Genomic DNA, 18010 nt, shown 5'->3' with positions numbered 1-18010 from the left:
TTTCTACTTTCTAGAGCTTATTTTTCTAATTGCCTTAGGTTTTAAGATGTACATGTATATTGTTTTCTTGCTCTTCTCCCCTCTTTTGTTTCTGTTATAGATGGGTATGTTTGTCACCTGTGCCTAGAAGAAATTCTTCTAGCTTGGCCATTAGGATATAATGTTTGAGCTCACCTGATTTGGAGGGGGTAGTTGAAACTACCACTTCCTTTGTAACTGCAAGACCGTTTAGTTTTCAGATGTTATCTTTAATGTTAGCAAAGTATGTGTTTTATATAGTGTTTTCTGTATAAAAAACTATAATTTCTGTTCACTAAGTTGAATCTACATGGAATAGTCTATGAAATAAACCTTACATCATTACCAACTAGTTCGATGTGGTAGTGAAAATCATTCATGGGTATTTCACTCTAGTTTGATATATAAATCTCTTGGATTTGCAGCATGGAGTGGGGAAGAAATCCTAATTATAGTTCTCTTTTCCCAGTTTAATTTCTCCTCTTTTTTTTTTTTTGGCTGTTTTTTCTCAACTGTCAGTGGAATTATTGTCTCCCTGTCTCCATATTTAGGTAGTGTCAGTGGCTGAGTATCACCGCAGGATCGATGCTCTAAATACTGAAGAACTGCGCACACTCTGCAGACGCCTCCAGGTGCCCCCTTCAGTAGTTTCAACCCCTCCAGAGACTGAATACTCCCTGTTTTTAGTGTTCTTTGTCATGGCAAATCTCATTTGAAGAATTTGCTTTGACTGCAGCACTAAAATTAAGTTCCTTTTTGTATTAAAGGTTATAGTATTGCCTTGAAGAGCTATGGATTATCTTTTCTGTCATCTTTTCATTTGAAAAATATTCTGAAGAATGTTCTGTCACTTTAGAATTATTCTCAGTATTGTGTGTTTCTTTCAGCGATGAGGAGTTTTCATTCATTTAACATTGGAAGAATGGTGTTGGTTTCGAGATTGAATCTTTTCTAAACAAAACCTGAAAGATATGGTACTATAGGAAAACTAAAAAAAAAAAATTAATAGCAAGGCTTAAATATTTTCTTTAAGGCTATTTCATTTGTATCAACGTCACATCAAATATCTCAATATGATAAACTGTTCTTGAGGCATTCTTGGTTGGTATTAGGAGTACATTGGAATAGTACAGTTTAGATACAGAACTGGATAAATTACTTAAAATTCTGTGAAATAATCTTTGTGATTTTTTTAGATACAAGAAAGCAATGCAATTGAAAACTTATTTTTCAGTTTTGTCTATTATACTGTGTTTCTTTCTTCTTAATAAGATATGCTTTCATGGCTTTGCTAGACCTACTGAATTTTTTTCTTTTAATGCTTCTAATGCTGCCTTGGGTTTCTTTTTCTTTTTCTTTTTACCTTTCACATCATCAAAATAAAGGTGAAACACGATGATATGAAAGAATGAGTATTTAACTTCTTGTCAAAAAACAATACAGTTATAAAACATGTATTGGTTGCAAATATATGCTGCTCAGGTTTATTAAGAAACCTGTTAAAGGAACAAAATAATTTAGCAAAAATTTCATTCCCGTGTAGAATCACAGTTGCCAAGCATTGCTGCATTTTAGTTATCTGCTCCAACAGAATTCTGCATATTTTCCAATTTAAAAGTTTCATAAATAATAGTTACGTTTCATTTCTTTTATTTTCTACTGTTATGTTTTATATATTAAAATAAAATTAATATTAAAAAGTAAGCACCAATAGAATATATCGTGTGGTAGTAAGCTTTATTTTTAGTTAGTTAACATTTTTTTCATTTTAAGAATACCAGTGAAATCATTTCCACCAATCAAAAGCATATATTCTTTGTAATGCAACGCAATAATCTAATTTTAAAAATAAATTTATGAACAAATTAACAGTAAAATTTATTGTTTGGTCCAACTAGATGAAAAAAATTAAATGTTTAGAAAGTTAAAAAAATGAAAGCATTTTTAAAAAAGTGGTAACATTTTTCAGTGAAACAAATAAATACATGCACACCTCACAGAAAATAAAGTTATATTTTTTATTCCACTATTCTTTACATTAAAATTTTGGCATCCAGGAAGTTTTGTTAATTATTTTTGACAAATTTTGTGTTTAGCATGAAAAAATTCTATTTTAAATAGCACACATACACACACACACACAGACACAAAGCAAGCCAACTGGCTGACTTTTGCCCTTCAAGGGCTTAATTAAAGATGAATGCAACTATCTTCTTTACACAGAAATATGGGGATTTATCATTCCTACCAGTCCTTCCTCATGTACTGGATGAGAAAACGTCTGTTTATATTGTTATAAAATCTTTTTCTAAATTGGCTACATCATAGATATTAGATATGGGGCATCTTTTGCCCTATAAAATCTTAAGATTAAAGATTTAGACACATTTTCTACAATATAAAGCTTTATTTATCTGAAAAGTCTGATAATTTTGAAAGCATGTCGCAAGTTTACATTAATACACTATCTCTATTTACTTTTTTAGATTACTACAAGGGAAGACATAAATTCAAAGCAGGTTGCTCCAGTGAAAGCAGACCTGGAGTCTGAATCTTTTCGACCAAACCTAAGTGATCCCAGTGAACTTTTACTGCCAGATCAAATTGAAAAGGTATGACATGCTCACATAGGTGCATTTCTGAGTGTGAGTGTGTACCCATGAGAGTAAAACAGCCTCTTTTTAGTTGTTTCTGAAGCAACAGCATTAATGCTATTACTATCCCACTCCAATGAAAAGAAAGAGTAAGCAAAACATGGCAGCTAGTGTTAATTAAGGTGTTAGGAGATTTAGGTAAGCAGACACTAATAGCCAATATTTGTTTTATTATTGTGTGCTTGTTACTTGCTTTATGTGAATTATTTCATGTAGTTGTTACAACAGTTGTAGAAATTAGATGCTCTTATTATGCACATTTTTTATTAAGTTAAAAAATCGGGAGCATAGAGCGATTAACTTGTTCAAGGTCACACAGGGAGAAGTATTAAAGCTTGATTCCTAACTTGGATAGTCTGTCTCCCTAGCCCATTATTTGAGAGATATTTTAATAATCAAGCTAATAGTCTATCAAGTATTTTTGTTAATTCAATATGGAAGGCAAAAGCAGTAAGTAATCTATGTTTCTTATCTCTGTTCTAATCTGTGTCTGGTTCAGGATGATTCTCTATTTTCCTAATTGACAATTAATATTTTATGCTGAGAAATGTGTAATACTTTTCAATCATCTTAGTATCTTTGAGAATAATAATTTCTACTGTTAATTTATTTTTATAGCCTAGATTATATAAGCACCATTAAATTCCAGCTGGCAATAGTATTCTATATAATGAACAACAAGCTATCAAGTAAATACTAACACTTTGTTTTTTAAAGCTTACCAAGCATCTTCCACCAAGAACAATTGGCTATCCATGGACTCTTGTTTATGGTACTGGAAAACATGGCACAAGCTTGAAAACTCTTTATCGAACAATGACAGGTTTAGACACCCCAGTGCTGATGGTGATTAAAGACAGTGATGGACAGGTATGAAACACTAACTGCATAAATCGCTTATCCTTTAAGAGCAGTAACAGTAACTTTTAGCATATTTCTTTGATAAACATTACTTTATTAGTACATTTTATTATTTAACTGATAATTACTGGGTTCTTTAAATATGCAAGGCAATGTTGAGTGTTACAGAGGATAGATATGAGCATGATGATTAAGAATTACTGCCTTCAAAGGGATTATAGAGTGGTAGAAAAGAACGTTTGCACATACCAATATCTCTAATGCTGGGAAAACTGGTAGGTTTGTTAGAACCTAGAAAAAGTAAGGAAATAAGAATGAGGTTCATGGGAAAGGTAGAAATTGGCAGAATCTTGAATAATGGGTAAAGTTTTGATTAAAAATAATTGTTTGAAGGTGATAGCCAGAACAAAAGCACAAATAAGAGTAATACTGGTTTGTTCCTCAAACAGCAAGTTCAAGTCAGTTGTAATTGGAAACTAATGAGAAGGTAAAATAGCAATATTAAAACAAAACTCTAGTATTACTAACACCTTTAGTGTTTTATGTGTCAGGAACTTGACTAATCACTTATGCATTATGTTATTTAATCATGAAAGCCCTATGAGATTGATACGGTTATCATCTTTATATTAAAGAATGAGTCAACTGTGACATAAGCTCATCAACTTGTCCAAGGTTACATACCCAAGAAAAAGTATTTGCACCAATGAAAATGAATGAACTGCTGCTACATGCCATGGCGTAGATGAATGTCACAAACATAATATTGAATTAGAAATCAAACACCAAAGAGTAACTTTCTTATGATTTCATTTATAGAAAGTTTTATCAGGGGGCCAAATGAATCTATAGTGGTGTTAGGCTAGTAACTCCTTCAGGTAGGTGAGCCTATTGATGAGAAGAAGCACAAAGAGAGCTTCTAGAACTCGTGGTGTTCTGTTTCTTGGTCTGAATGAACGTTGCATGGGACTTTGCTTTGTGATAATTCTAAACTGAGCTATGCATTTATGTTTTGTGTGCTTTTCTATAATATATATATAAAATAACCTTTCAATAAGGAAATATTTTCAAATTTAAGACTATAAAGATAGAATGTCAGGATAGACAGTGACTGTACGGATTATCTGTCAGATTGTCTGCGCTCCCATTTCTGATGTAGAAACTTCAACTCATAACACTGAAATTACTTGGTCAATCTCTTATTCATCAATTTTTTCACTAGGGTACTGTGTGTCTTGTATAAGATCATGCACAGGGTTAAAGGACAAAATAATTCACACATAACACATGCCCTCGTGGAATTTACTGTATAATGATAGAGAAAAAAATAGCATTATTTAAAAAGTGATAGAATGTTTCCCTATAGTGAAGGACTTATTTTATTAAGCACCACAATCCCATAGCATCATGTTATCCATTTCATACATATGTTGTACATATAAGTCCTCCTGAAATGTGTTAACTACTTTAAGATTGTCTATTTAATTACTTTAAATAAAATCCCAAAATTTAAAAACTAGGAAAAAATCTGTTTTTCCGCTGAAAAACCAATATGCTTTATATTTGACAATAATGTAAATTATATAACAGCTAGCCATTTTTCCCTTTTTAAGTATGGTTAGATGAAACTATACCAGATTTATCTTTTTTGCATTTTATTTAAACGTATATGATGAAATAATGCTTACTGAAATAAATTTGTTAGTCATGTCATTGAACATGCCTTTTTTATCCTTAGGTTTTTGGTGCATTAGCATCTGAGCCATTTAAAGTGAGTGATGGCTTTTATGGTACTGGAGAGACCTTTGTTTTTACGTTCTGTCCAGAGTTTGAGGTAAGGACCCCTATTTCAATATTTTGTTTATAAAGAAATGGCATAACATACTGCTCAAAGCAATTTATAGATTCAGCGCTATTCCCATTAAACTACCATTGATATTCTTCACAGAATTAGGAAAAACTATTTTAAAGTTCATATGGAACCCAAAAACAGCCCAAATAGCCAAGAAAATGCTAAGCATAAATAACAAAGCTGGAGGCATCACGTTACCCGACTTCAAAGTGTGCTACAAGGCTACAGTGACCAAAAGAGCATGGTACTGGTATAAGAACAGACACATAGACCGATAGAACAGAATAGAGAACTCAGAAATAAGACCACACACTTGTAACCATCTGATCTTCGACAAACCTGACAAAAATAAGCAATGGGGAAAGGATTCCCTATTTAATAAATGGTGCTAGGACAACTGGCTAGCTATGTGCAGAAAGTTGAAACTGGACCCCTTCCTTAAACCATATACAAACATTAACTCAAGATGGGCTAAAGACTTAAATGGTAAAACCCAAAATTATAAAAACCCTAGAAGAAAATCTAGGCAATACCATTCAGGACATAGATACGGGCAAAGATTTCATGACAACAATGCCAAAAGCAGTTGCAACACAAGCAAAAATTGACAAATGGTATCTAATTAAAGAGCTTCTGCACAGCAAAAGAAACTATCCTTAGAGTGAACAGACAGCTACAGAATGGGAGAAAATGTTTGCAGTCTATCGTGTGACAAAGGTCTAATATCCAGAATCTACAAGGAACTTAAGTGAATTTGCAAGAAAAAAACACCACTGAAAAGTGGGCGAAGACACTTTTCCAAAGAAGACATACATGCGGCCAACAAACCTATGAAATAAAGCTCAACATCACTGATCATTAGAGAAATGCACATCAAAACCACAATGAGGTACCATCTCACACCAGTCAGAATGGCTATTATTAAAAAGCCAAATAACAACAGATGCTGGCAAGGTTGCAGAGAAAAAGGGAATGTTTTGTTTTGTTGTTGTTGTTGTTGAGATAGAGAGTCTTGCTGTTTCGCCCAGGCTGGAGTGCAATGGCATGATCTCAGCTCACTGCAACCTTTGTCTTCCAGGTTCAAGCAATTCTCCTGCCTCAGCCTCCCAAGTAGCTGGGATTACAGGTGTACACCACCATGCCCAGCTAATTTTTGTATTTTTCGTAGAGACGGGGTTTTGCCATATTGGCCAGGCTGGTCTCAAACTCCTGACCTCAGGTGATCCACATGCCTCGGCCTCCCAGAGTAGTGGGATTACGGGTGTGAGCCACCATGCCCAACCGGAAGAGGAATGTTTTTACACTGTTGGTGGGAGTGTAAATTAGTTCAACTATTGTGGAAGATAGTGTGGCAATTCCTCACAGACCTAGAGGCAGAAATATCACTTGACCCAGCAATCCCGTTACTGGGTATATACCCAAAGGAATATAAGTACTCCTAATATAAAAATACATGCACACAAATGTTCATTGTAGCACTATTCACAATAGCAAAGACATGGAATCAACCTAAATGCCCATCAATGATAGACTAGATAAAGAAAATGTGGTACATATACACCATGGAATACACCATATACACCATGCAAATTAATGCAGGAACAGAAAACCAAACACCACATGTTCTCACTTACAGGAAAGAGCTGAATGATGAGAACACATGGACACATTTCAGGGGAACAACACAGACTTTGTGTCTATTGCAGGGTGAGGGTGCGGGGAGGGAGAGAAGAGCATCAGGAATAATAGTTAGTGGATGCTGGGCTGAATACCTAGTTGATGGGATGATCTGTGCAGCAAACCACTATGGCACACATTTACCTATGTAACAAAGCTGCGTATCCTACACGTGTACTCCTGAACTTAAGTTGAGGGAAAAAAAAGAAAGATGGCATAAATGAAAAAAACATGCACTTTCGAGTCATGCACAGTTGCATTTGACCCCTATCTTTGCCTTTTACTCCCTGGTAGCTTAACTTTTCTTTGACCATTTTGAACTTCAACTTTCCTGTAGATAGAATGAGGAATCATAAAATATGACATGGTCATTTAATAATTAAATGAGGGTCATTTATATATAATACTTGGGATGGCACCAGACACAAATTATGGACTTAGTAAAGAATATACATTATCATTACTATTCTGTTTATAGATTGTCATTGTGAAATTTCCAGGAACATTTAATGACTAAGCTTAATGATGTAAGTCATGAAAGTATAAAAAATAAATTATTTGGATTTAAATAAAAAGTTATTAACTGGTTTCTTTTTCTTTACCTGTGTGGCTTTACTGTGCCTTGACTAACATAGATGGAATACATTCTTATGCTAATAAAATCTAAAATGTAAAGATATAAATGAATTTTAGTGAATGTGTGACTATTCTTAAAACGTTGAGTGCAATATTAGTATCTCGGGCACATTGGAGTGTGGCACGTAAAACCTTCATTTTAATCTCAAGAAAAGGAATCAACACCATTGGTTATAAAAATAAATGAACAAAATAGGAACGATTTGGTTACACAATAAAAAGTCTTTTAGCAAATTTGTACTTAACTAGGTCACCAGAATAACCAATGCTTTTGATTCCTTCCATAAAATATATCAACTGATAGCAACAACTAATTGAAAGCTTGTAGTTATTACAGATTTTCTAAGCATCAGTAGTGCCTATTCTCACACTTTTTATGTTACTGCTACCTGATAAGTGTAATAATGTAGTCAATTAAATGTTACATAACTATGAAAAACAAGTGTTAAAGTTTTATTGAAAACTGTAGTGAACACATTTGAAAAACTTGATAAAGGTAAGTTGCTAGAAATTGCTACTATGATAGGTTTAGGTAAAACACCCATAAACTGTTAGAAAAAGATATTTAAGAGTATTAATGTCTAGTTTGCTTTTGGATTTCTCAAATGATTTTAAGTTCTCACTGTTTAAAGAAATTGAAACTGGAAATCATAAATACCCATTATGGGCGTGGTTTATTTAAGAACTATGATCATTAAATATATATCCAAAGTAAAGGCCTTGGCCCTATGTTAAAATATTATCAAATTAACATACATTTATGTTTAATGGTAAAAGTTAATGCATTTGTGTCTGATTTTTTTTCAACTCATTTACTTCTTTCTTCAGTTTTTTCTTTTTTTTTTTTGAGACAGAGTCTCACTCTGTGGCCCAGGCTGGAGTGCAGTGGCTGGATCTCAGCTCACTGCAAGCTCCGCCTCCTGGGTTTACGCCATTCTCCTGCCTCAGCTTCCCGAGTAGCTGGGACTACAGGCGCCCGCCACCACGCCCAGCTAGTTTTTTGTTTTTTTAGTAGAGATGGGGTTTCACCATGTTAGCCAGCATGGTCTTGATCTCCTGACCTCGTGATCCGCCCGTCTCGGCCTCCCAAAGTGCTGGGATTACAGGCTTGAGCCACCGCGCCCGGCCCTTTCTTCAGTTTTTTCTATTTACCATCCAACTCTTGGTGTCTGTAAGTCAGGAGAAAGAAGTGTGTGTGAAAAGTTAACAAAATTTGAGAAATTGGAATTGAAAGTTAAGTGATAGAGTGTGTGCTTTCAAATTTAGTCATATAAACACTGAAACCCAAACCACCAGAGCCTTCTGTGCCAAGCTTTTTGTGGTGTTCTTATTCCTATACTGTCAATCTTGGCTTTGTTAACTCTTTTGAGTTTTGGAGAACTAACTCTGTATAATAACTATTTCATCTATATATTTAAAGCTTTTTTTAAATTTATATAGGTCTTTAAGTGGACAGGAGATAATATGTTTTTTATCAAAGGAGACATGGATTCACTAGCTTTCGGTGGTGGAGGGTAAGTCTCTTGGACATTTCATTATGAGATTTTTGAAGAATTTTAAAATGCATTTGGATTAGTTATAAATTCAGTCATCTTTAGAAAGTTTTGACATTAGAATTCAAATTTATATATTATGAAAATGAAAGTATATTTGCAAGAAGGTGCTCAAGTGTAGTTATTGAAACTATTGGTAGAGTATTTGTTTCTTCGTTTTAAAATACTGTTCAGTTTATTCACTGTTTATTAAGACCCATCTTTTTCTTTAGAGCATAGTGGCTCTTTGATAATTTAAAGGGAAATATCTCAGTACCTTTGAACTTCTCTAATTTTTAAATAACTGTGATGGAATATTACTGTATTTCTCCCAATGCATAGAAGAAGTCCAATTGTTTTCATGTTATTCTACTCTGGAGACCATTTGGAATGATATTTTAGGCAATAATAGAAATGGATATTTCTGTAGAAAATTGTGGGGACCCCTCAAGTTTTCAGGGGTTTTTTGCTTGCTTGTTTTTAACAATTATGAATCAGACAATAATATGATTTTTTTGGCATTGCAAGTGCTGTGAGGAACTTTGTTTTTCATTTGGTATCCCAGCCTCCTTTAATCTTGACAGTGTTGGGAGGTAGGCTGCTCTGGTCCCACCTAGCCTGGGCTTAGCAAGCATCAACTCCTTCTTTTGGTATTTCTGTCTTTCATTATTAGACATGGGTATGCTAAATAATTTTCAGACTTGTAAAAGTGTTACAATATTTGTATCCCACAGTTGAGGATACATAATGATAATTTATTCAGACCACCAAAGAATATTCATCATCCTGGGTTATTCTATTATTAACAAATTTTCTTACAACTTCTCTATAAGTAGGTGTGGGGGATACAATTAGGGCGATTAAAAAGTGATCATGGTTATTGTAGACTTCTCTGTTAGTTTTAGCTGTTGAACTCAGCATATATTTACATGGTCCAATTATACTTTTTGAGGGGGTATCATTCAGCCCTCCCCAAAACAGTAGTCTTACATGTGATTCTGTTAGCTCTCCAAGAGGTCCACTCAAGCTAGTGGCTTATAATTTCAAGATTTTATGGGTGCTTTAAGTCTTCAAAAATGACATACACAATGCCATTAGATGTCTGCTGGAACTAGATTTTATTGTACAACATGATTTCACCAAGCTAAAGTAATCATTGGGTTATTTGATAATAAATTAATATAAGTTTTCAGTGTTGGAAAGAGAGTACAGCTTCAGAAAGCAGAAACTACAGGGAGTTAATATTCCCGAATTCCAAAGGAAAGGCACCCCAAAAGAAAAATAATGATGTAGTGGACTTAATGTAGGCTTAGGAGTCCAATAGACCTGATTCAGATTCTCACTTCAACTTATGCTATGTGTGGTATCTTGAGCAAACTCCCTAACAAATCTAAACTTTCCTTAGCTATAAATTGGAGATTAAATCAGTTTTACAGGGAGATTATAAGGAATTCACAAGGATATGATTTTTGTGCAAATCCTAGTATAGTATCTAGCATATAGTAAGTACTCAATAACTGATAACCACCTAAACTGATAGCCACCTTTACTTACTTTCTTTCATCCAACATGATCTGTTCCCTTCTGATACCAGGAAGAATTCTGCCTGCAGTATCTTTGGCTGCATGAGCTGTAAGACATTAATTAAAGATTTAGAACACTGCTTTTATTCCTTCTACTTCCTTAGCCATTCTCTTTTCAGAAAGTCATATGAATCATCTTTGAAAGCATTGCTCATATAAAAATACACTTTCTGGCTTTCCAGGTGTTTCACCTGGGACAGATCTGTCTTAAATACATTTACTTAAATATTTGGATATCACATACCCTTCTGAAATGCTGATGAAATGCAGAGACATCCATTGTCCTAAAATGAATATACAAATTAAATTTTATATGTGATATTAAGAAATTGACAAAAATATTGAAAGCTTCTACTCAGGGCTTCAGAAAGTTCAGGTTACCTTGGAAAAAACTATTCATACTTGGTAATAAAACTTATTGCAGCATCAGTGACATTCATGAATCTTGAAGGTCAATTTTGAGGTACTTCTTAGATGTCATCTGAGATTACAACTAAATGTCTAATCTTTTATTAACCCTTTCATATTTAGCAAAATAAGGCTTTTGTGAGGAAGTCTGACCCTTTCATATTCTCCTTTCTAATAGGTTGGCTGTGATAGTCTATTCGCACTTTAAAAGGCTCATGGATTCAGATATCTCTTTAAAAAGCATGTTGTTGCCAGTAGTGTTAGAGCCTCTAGAAGTCTATTGTCATAAGACCATAAACTTTTTAATTCAAATGCAGTTTCTAATTTATCTTTGTGTTTTCCAGTACCAGTGTCTGAAACATGATAAATGTGTATTTAAAGTTAAACAAATTAGTCAAATATGAATTTCAATTTGAACCTTAACAAGTGATGGCTTCCTCATGGGGCAGGGGGCATTTTCAGGACCATCTAGTTTTTGCAGTGCTTCCGTATCACAAACTCTGGATTGTTATGATTTTCAAGATGATCTTGCATCTTAGCAAAGTCCCATTTTTATTTACAGAAGAGGTTCATAAGAACCACATCACTGGTTATCCCATTACAGTTTTTTGTACTGTCAACTCTCTTCTTGAATGACACAGGATGATCTCTTCACCTGGTTGTTGTGAATTACTATACTGATCCGTCTTTTCTGTTTTGTTGTGAAGTACCAACTCTTTTTTTTTTTTTTTTTTTTTTTTTGAAAGAGAGAGTTTCACTCTTGTCGCCCAGGCTGAAGTGCAATGGCACAATCTTGGCTCACTGCAACCTCTGCCTTTCAAGTTCAAGTGATTCTCCTGCCTCAGCCTCCCAAGCAGCTGGAATTACAGGCACTCACCACCATGCCCAGCTAATTTTTGTATTTTTAGTAGAGACAGGGTTTTGCCACGTTGGCCAGGCTGGTCGCAAACTACTGACCTCAGGTGATCCCCCTGCCTCAGCCTCCCAAAATGCTGGGAATACAGGCATGAGGCATTGCACTTGGCCCCAACTCTTAAAGGAACCATTCTACGTGGTCACTGTAGCCACCCTTCTCTACTTAGAAACATATCTCTGTACTTAAAATTATATATGTAATTAATATACATTATATATTTGATGCTGTTTTTTATTACAGAGTATAAATAAATAGTTCTTTTCTTTCATTCTAAGATAGTGTTAAAAATAGGTCAGTTCCAGGCCAGGCACAGTGGCTCATGCCTGTAATCCCAGCGCTTTGGGAGGCTAAGGCAGGCGCATCACAAGGTCAGGAGATCGAGACCATCCTGGCTAACACAGTGAAACCCTGTCTCTTCTAAAAAATAGAAAAAATTAGCCAAGGGTGGTGGTGGGCGCCTGTAGTCCCAGCTACTCAGGAGGCTGAGGCAGGAAAATGGCGTGAACCCAGAAGGCGGAGCTTGCAGTGAGCAGAGATCGCGCCACTGCACTCTAGCCTGAGCAACAGAGCGAGACTCCGTCTCGGAAAAAAAAAAAAAAAAATAGGTGAGTTCCTCTCCCACATAAGTCAGTTAACTCTGTGATGCCATGTGACTCCTGATGGCAAGCCTGAAGGTCAGAAGGTATTATAGCCATCCAAATTATAGAGTTGTGTAAGTCTTTACAGATTACCTAATATGCTTTTCTTTTTTTGTGTTTTTATGTAATTGACAAACTCTACCCCAGAGAGGTTAAGTGACTTAACTAAGTTTGACATAAGTTGTGGCCACTGAGTTGACAGACAAGTCTTAATCCCAGACCAGTTTTTTTTCTTTCACTGAAATATAACTGCCCATATTTTTTTAAAAACCCTCTTCCTCCTAAACTCTGGCTCCAGTCTGCTGACTTGATATCCTAGTTTAGATTTAGAGAATCCCAAGGGAAAACTCTCTGGCTATTATGTTAATTATTAGTCTTTGCTCCCTCTCCTCTTCTATTAGGTGGGGAAACATTTTCTAGAGAGTAGAAAAAAGTCCTCTCATAACCTGGTTTTTTCCCCTCCAGGTTATGTATTAGATAATTAGATAAATTGGACCTTATAATCTATCTGTTAAGTTCCTATTATACGTAGATTATATCTTGGTTCTTCTGCTTGAATCTCAGCATCACATATTTGTCCATTTAAAGTCCTTTCAAACTGAGCTCTTTTGCAAACAGCTTCCTATGCAGGAAACCAGAGTTAATTACTAGGTCCTTAACATGAATCCCCAAATTTTATTTTAGATGATACTGAGTTTTTGTGCCTTTGAGAAAGTCGTGTTAAATATGTTAAAACCATACAAAAAAGATAAACACACACATACACACACACACAAAAAAAACATACTAAAAAAAATGCCCAGAGAAAAACTCGTAATACCAGGCAAAAAATCACAGAGTAGTACCTGTCTCAAAAGCTAATCCTTCATGAAGTTGATGTTAGAGGACACTGTTCCTTGGTCTGTATCATAAATATTTTTTTTTCTTTTTTTTTTTTTTGGATGGAGTTTTACTCTTGTCGCCCAGGCTGGAGTGCAATGGTGCAATCTCGGCTCACCGCAACCTCTGCCTCCTGGGTTCAAGTGCTTCTCCTGCCTCAGCCTCCTGAGTAGCTGGGATTATAGGCATGTGCCAGTGCAGCTGGCTAATTTTTTTGTAATTTTTAGTAGAGACGGGGTTTCTCCATGTTGGTCAGGCTGGTCTTGAACTCCCGACCTCAGGTGATCCATTGGACTTGGCCTCCCAAAGTGCTGGGATTACAGGCGTGAGCCACCGCTCCAGGCCCATAAATAATTTTTTAATGGAATGGGAGTAAAACAAAATTGTGTCAATGTTGAAAGGATTTGGGAAGCATTTGAGAAAATTAGTAATTTCAGGGTTGTTAGGTATTCAAAGTCTCATTTAAATTGTTTTACAATTTAGGGCATAAATATTAACAGATTATTATTTATGTATTGCAGAGGAGAATTTGCTCTTTGGCTTGATGGAGATCTCTACCATGGAAGAAGCCATTCTTGTAAAACGTTTGGGAATCGTACACTTTCTAAGAAGGAAGATTTCTTTATCCAAGATATTGAAATCTGGGCTTTTGAATAAATACAATGCTCTCTGTCTTAGCAGGAGAATGGCCCAAACCTGACATGGACAAGCATTGTTTGGAAAGTTCAAGAAGCAATACAGTGTAACATGTCACTTGTGCTTTAAAATTAGTCTGTATCACCATTTATTACAAGTATAATTTTGGAGTTTATTTTTCAAATCATGTTCTTGTCCCAGAGTTCTTTAGGTTAACACTATGGACTGCGTCCATGTACTAGTATAACAGCTTGGGTTTGTTAGAATTTGGGCAACATTTTGATTATAATGACAACTTCATTTTCACATGTTATCTCAGTTCCCTAATAGGATGGTGCTCTTTTGTTGAACCTGTATTGATTTATTTATTTTTTAACTATATTGATTCTTTTACTAGAACAGTCTAATTGGGGCATTGAGGAAGTGAAGACTAGATACTTCTGTATCTGTGAAGTTGCCACAGGTAACATTTGGACATGTTCATCTTATTCTTATGAAGGAAAAATCACATGCCAAAATAGTACATACTTCATAAACCACTGAGTTCTAGTTTTTATTCACACTACAACATTCTCTGTAACAATGTTGCAGGTAGTTTCAATTTCCTTTTAAGAAAAATGAAATTTGAGGAGAATTTTGATTGTAATAGATGACAATACACATGATCTGCAGGTTTGGGCGTATGCTTTCATCATTAAATTATCTTATAAAGTTACAAATCACAAAGGAGAATGAGAACTTAATGATTCTATTGGATTTAATATATTAAGCAAGAAAACATACTATTTACATATGTGTAGCTTAGTAAGGCATTATCATAAGTACAAAAACTATGAAACAGATGCATATTTCCTCAACATACTGTGTCAGGTATATACTGTTTTATAATTTGGTTGTTTTAGCCTTGTTGCACACCAACTCCCAAAATATAGGTTACTCTTGTTCAAAAGGAAAAAAAAAAGTGTGATTTTCTTTGAGTGGTATATGTTATTAATTACCATTAGCATTTGCTCTTATAAAGGGCAATGATTATAGTAGACAATATTGTAACTCAGTAGACTTGTTGAATATGCAAACTTACTGTCAAGTGACCTCAAAAAAAATGAAAAGATAGAATACACTAGTAGTTCTTATCCTCTTTTGTAGTAAACCAATAATAGCCATTGTGGCAATAATTCATCAGTTAATTTTAAAGCTTCATGTTATGCAAAAAAGAATCCTGCTGTTATACATGTGACAGTGACTTTGTGCTGAAATTTCAGCTATTCCAGATAAACATTGTATATCTTGTAAATTAATGTTTAAAGGTAGTTTTGTTCTTATAGAAAGTGTTGATTGCCGGGTTGCTTATAGCACTTTAAGTTATTCTAAAAATGAAATTATAAGCCAAATATTGGCTTAAGTAGATTTAGTTGTATAGCACTTAGATATTTAGTTCTTTTGAAAGTTTAGATAATTATTTAAAGAAAGCATAATGCTAATGGAAAAGAAAATCTGATGTTCTATTATAATATGCTATTGCTGAATATGAATAGAAATACAGGGCATCATTTCCTCGTCTCATTATAAGTTAGTAACAATATATAGATTAAATGTTTACAATATAGGGAATTGTAAATAAATATATCAGTTTTTTTCCCTTTGGTCTTCCACAGCAGTATTATTGTCTTTGTGGAGTTGACTAATCATAATAAAAACATCCTGTAATGGATTTCAACTAAAATAAGGTCATAGTGGCATATACCAAATAAAATCAAATACAGAAATACAAATGAGTTTGGATTTATTGAATACTCATTTTCTTAGCAAGTCTTTGTTTGATTAAGCCTACTACTATCCCTTTTTTTTTTTTTTTTTTTTTTTTTTTAATGCTTCTAATAGCTTACATTGTGGTGGTGGTCATGGTGTTAGGAGTAATAGTGATGGGAGGATGCATTCAATTAGAGGGAGCATTACATTTTTTAAAATGGAGATGGGAGAAGGCACTTGACACATGGGAAAGTGCAAGTTATTTGATATTTTTAAAGTACATTGTTTTCATTTTGAGTGGAGAATGCGTAACAAGCTAAGCCTCTTGTCATAAACAGTTTTGTGTGTGCAGTGCCAAGAAATTTTGATATTTTGTATCCCATAGGTTCAGTTAACATTTGAGAGGAGGAGTGACATGATCAGGTGTATACTTTAGGAAAATATCTGTGAAAAGTAGATGAGTAGAGGGAAAAACTAGAGACAAAGGGAAAGCGAGCCTTTTATAAAGTCCAGAAAAAAATGATTAGGCCCGAATAAGAATAGTGGTAATGGGAGTAAGGAAGCATAGATTTGGAAAGGATTTATCAGTTAGGATGAACAGGAGTTGATTATTGATTGGATGTCAGAAAAAAGGATAGCTCTCAGGATTTTGGTTTAGGAGTTTAGATGTATTATTTATCAAGATGGGCAAGGTACATAGAAGAAAAACAGCAGGTGGCAAAATGAAGTTAGTCATGGACTTTATTAGAGTATGATTTGAGATACAGGAGGATAAACTTTTTGGGGGTAGGACATTTTATATATCCTGAAAGGTGAACTTTAAAAGTCAACAAAAAACAAACTCACTTTTTATATGCAAACAAATATGAAATTTATGTATTACCATTTGTAATACCATTGAAAATACCAGCTATATAACAAAGTGAAGACCCAAATAGGAAAGATATACCATTTTCATTATTGGCAGACAATATTGATTAAAAGATAGCAGTTCTCTTAAATTATATTGACAGTGAAAATCTCACCCAGGCTTATTTTTTTTTGAAATTAAACTGATTGTACAGTTTATATGGAAATGTAAAATCAAAGAATAGCTAAGGCATCATGGAGGAATTGAGTATCTGGTCTTCAGTACCAGATAATCATGATTTATTAGAAAGCTGAGTAAGAAAGACAATGTATTGGTCAAAAGTTAGAAAGACACTGATTTCTAAAAAAGGTGATACTACTGACTGCTCAGTAGAGAAGACAGTCTATTCAATAAAAGATGGTGGATTAATTGCATATCTGTATGGAACAAAAAGTCTTGACTCACACCACAAACAATTACAGATTGAAAAATAATTGTGAAAAGTAAAACAATAAAGATATTAAATTATATAGGATAATATTTTCATGACATTAGGGTAAGCATATATTTCTTTAATGAGACACAAAAAGCACTAAATATAAAGGAAAAAAAATAAAGTATGCTACATTAAAACTTTAAGCACTTCATCAAAAGACATTAAAAGTAAGAAGGTGCCCAGTAAGAGTGAAAGCTGTTGTTTTCTCCAACTTTTATTTTTGGTTTGGGGGTACATGTGAAGGTTTGTTACATAGGTAGACATGTGTCACAGGGGTTTGTTATACATACTATTTCATCACCCAGGTATTAAGCTTAGTACCCAACAGTTATCTTTTCTGTTACTCGCCATCCTCCCACACCCCTACTCCAGCAGACCCTTGTGTCTGTTGTTTCCTTCCATGTGTTCATAAGTCCTCATCACTTGACTACACTTATAAGTGAGAACATGTAGTATTTGGTTTTCTGTTCCTGCATTAGTATGCTAAGGGTAATAGCCTCCAGCTTCATCCATGTTCCTGCAAAAGAGATGATCTCTTTCTTCTTTATGGCTTCATAGTATTCCTGGGTATGTATGTACCACATCTTCTTTTTCCAGTCTGTCATTTTAGGTTGATTCCATGTAT

General features: G+C 34.4%; 1 protein-coding gene across 12 annotated transcripts in view; it reads left to right on the top strand.

Moving 5' to 3' along the window:
- OXR1 (oxidation resistance 1) overlaps positions 1-16062 on the top strand; it is a 382402-nt gene extending 366340 nt beyond the window's left edge. For 8 of the 12 annotated variants that reach the window (XM_050802206.1, XM_050802205.1, XM_050802213.1 and 5 more), the window contains 6 exons: positions 570-650; positions 2505-2630; positions 3390-3542; positions 5272-5367; positions 9139-9212; positions 14176-16062. In XM_050802206.1, the coding sequence (XP_050658163.1) occupies positions 570-650; positions 2505-2630; positions 3390-3542; positions 5272-5367; positions 9139-9212; positions 14176-14311 (666 nt within the window). In that variant the 3' untranslated portion in view covers positions 14312-16062. The remainder of the gene's footprint in view (positions 1-569; positions 651-2504; positions 2631-3389; positions 3543-5271; positions 5368-9138; positions 9213-14175) is intronic. The other 4 variants (XM_050802209.1, XM_050802208.1, XM_050802210.1 and 1 more) reach the window with 1 other exon arrangement.
- Positions 16063-18010: the final 1948 nt, after the last annotated feature.

Source organism: Macaca thibetana, chromosome 8 (genome assembly GCF_024542745.1).
Source record: "Macaca thibetana thibetana isolate TM-01 chromosome 8, ASM2454274v1, whole genome shotgun sequence".
Lineage (NCBI taxonomy): Eukaryota > Metazoa > Chordata > Mammalia > Primates > Cercopithecidae > Macaca > Macaca thibetana.
Note: the sequence above shows the minus strand (reverse complement) of the source record. Positions and strands in the feature narration are given on the sequence as shown.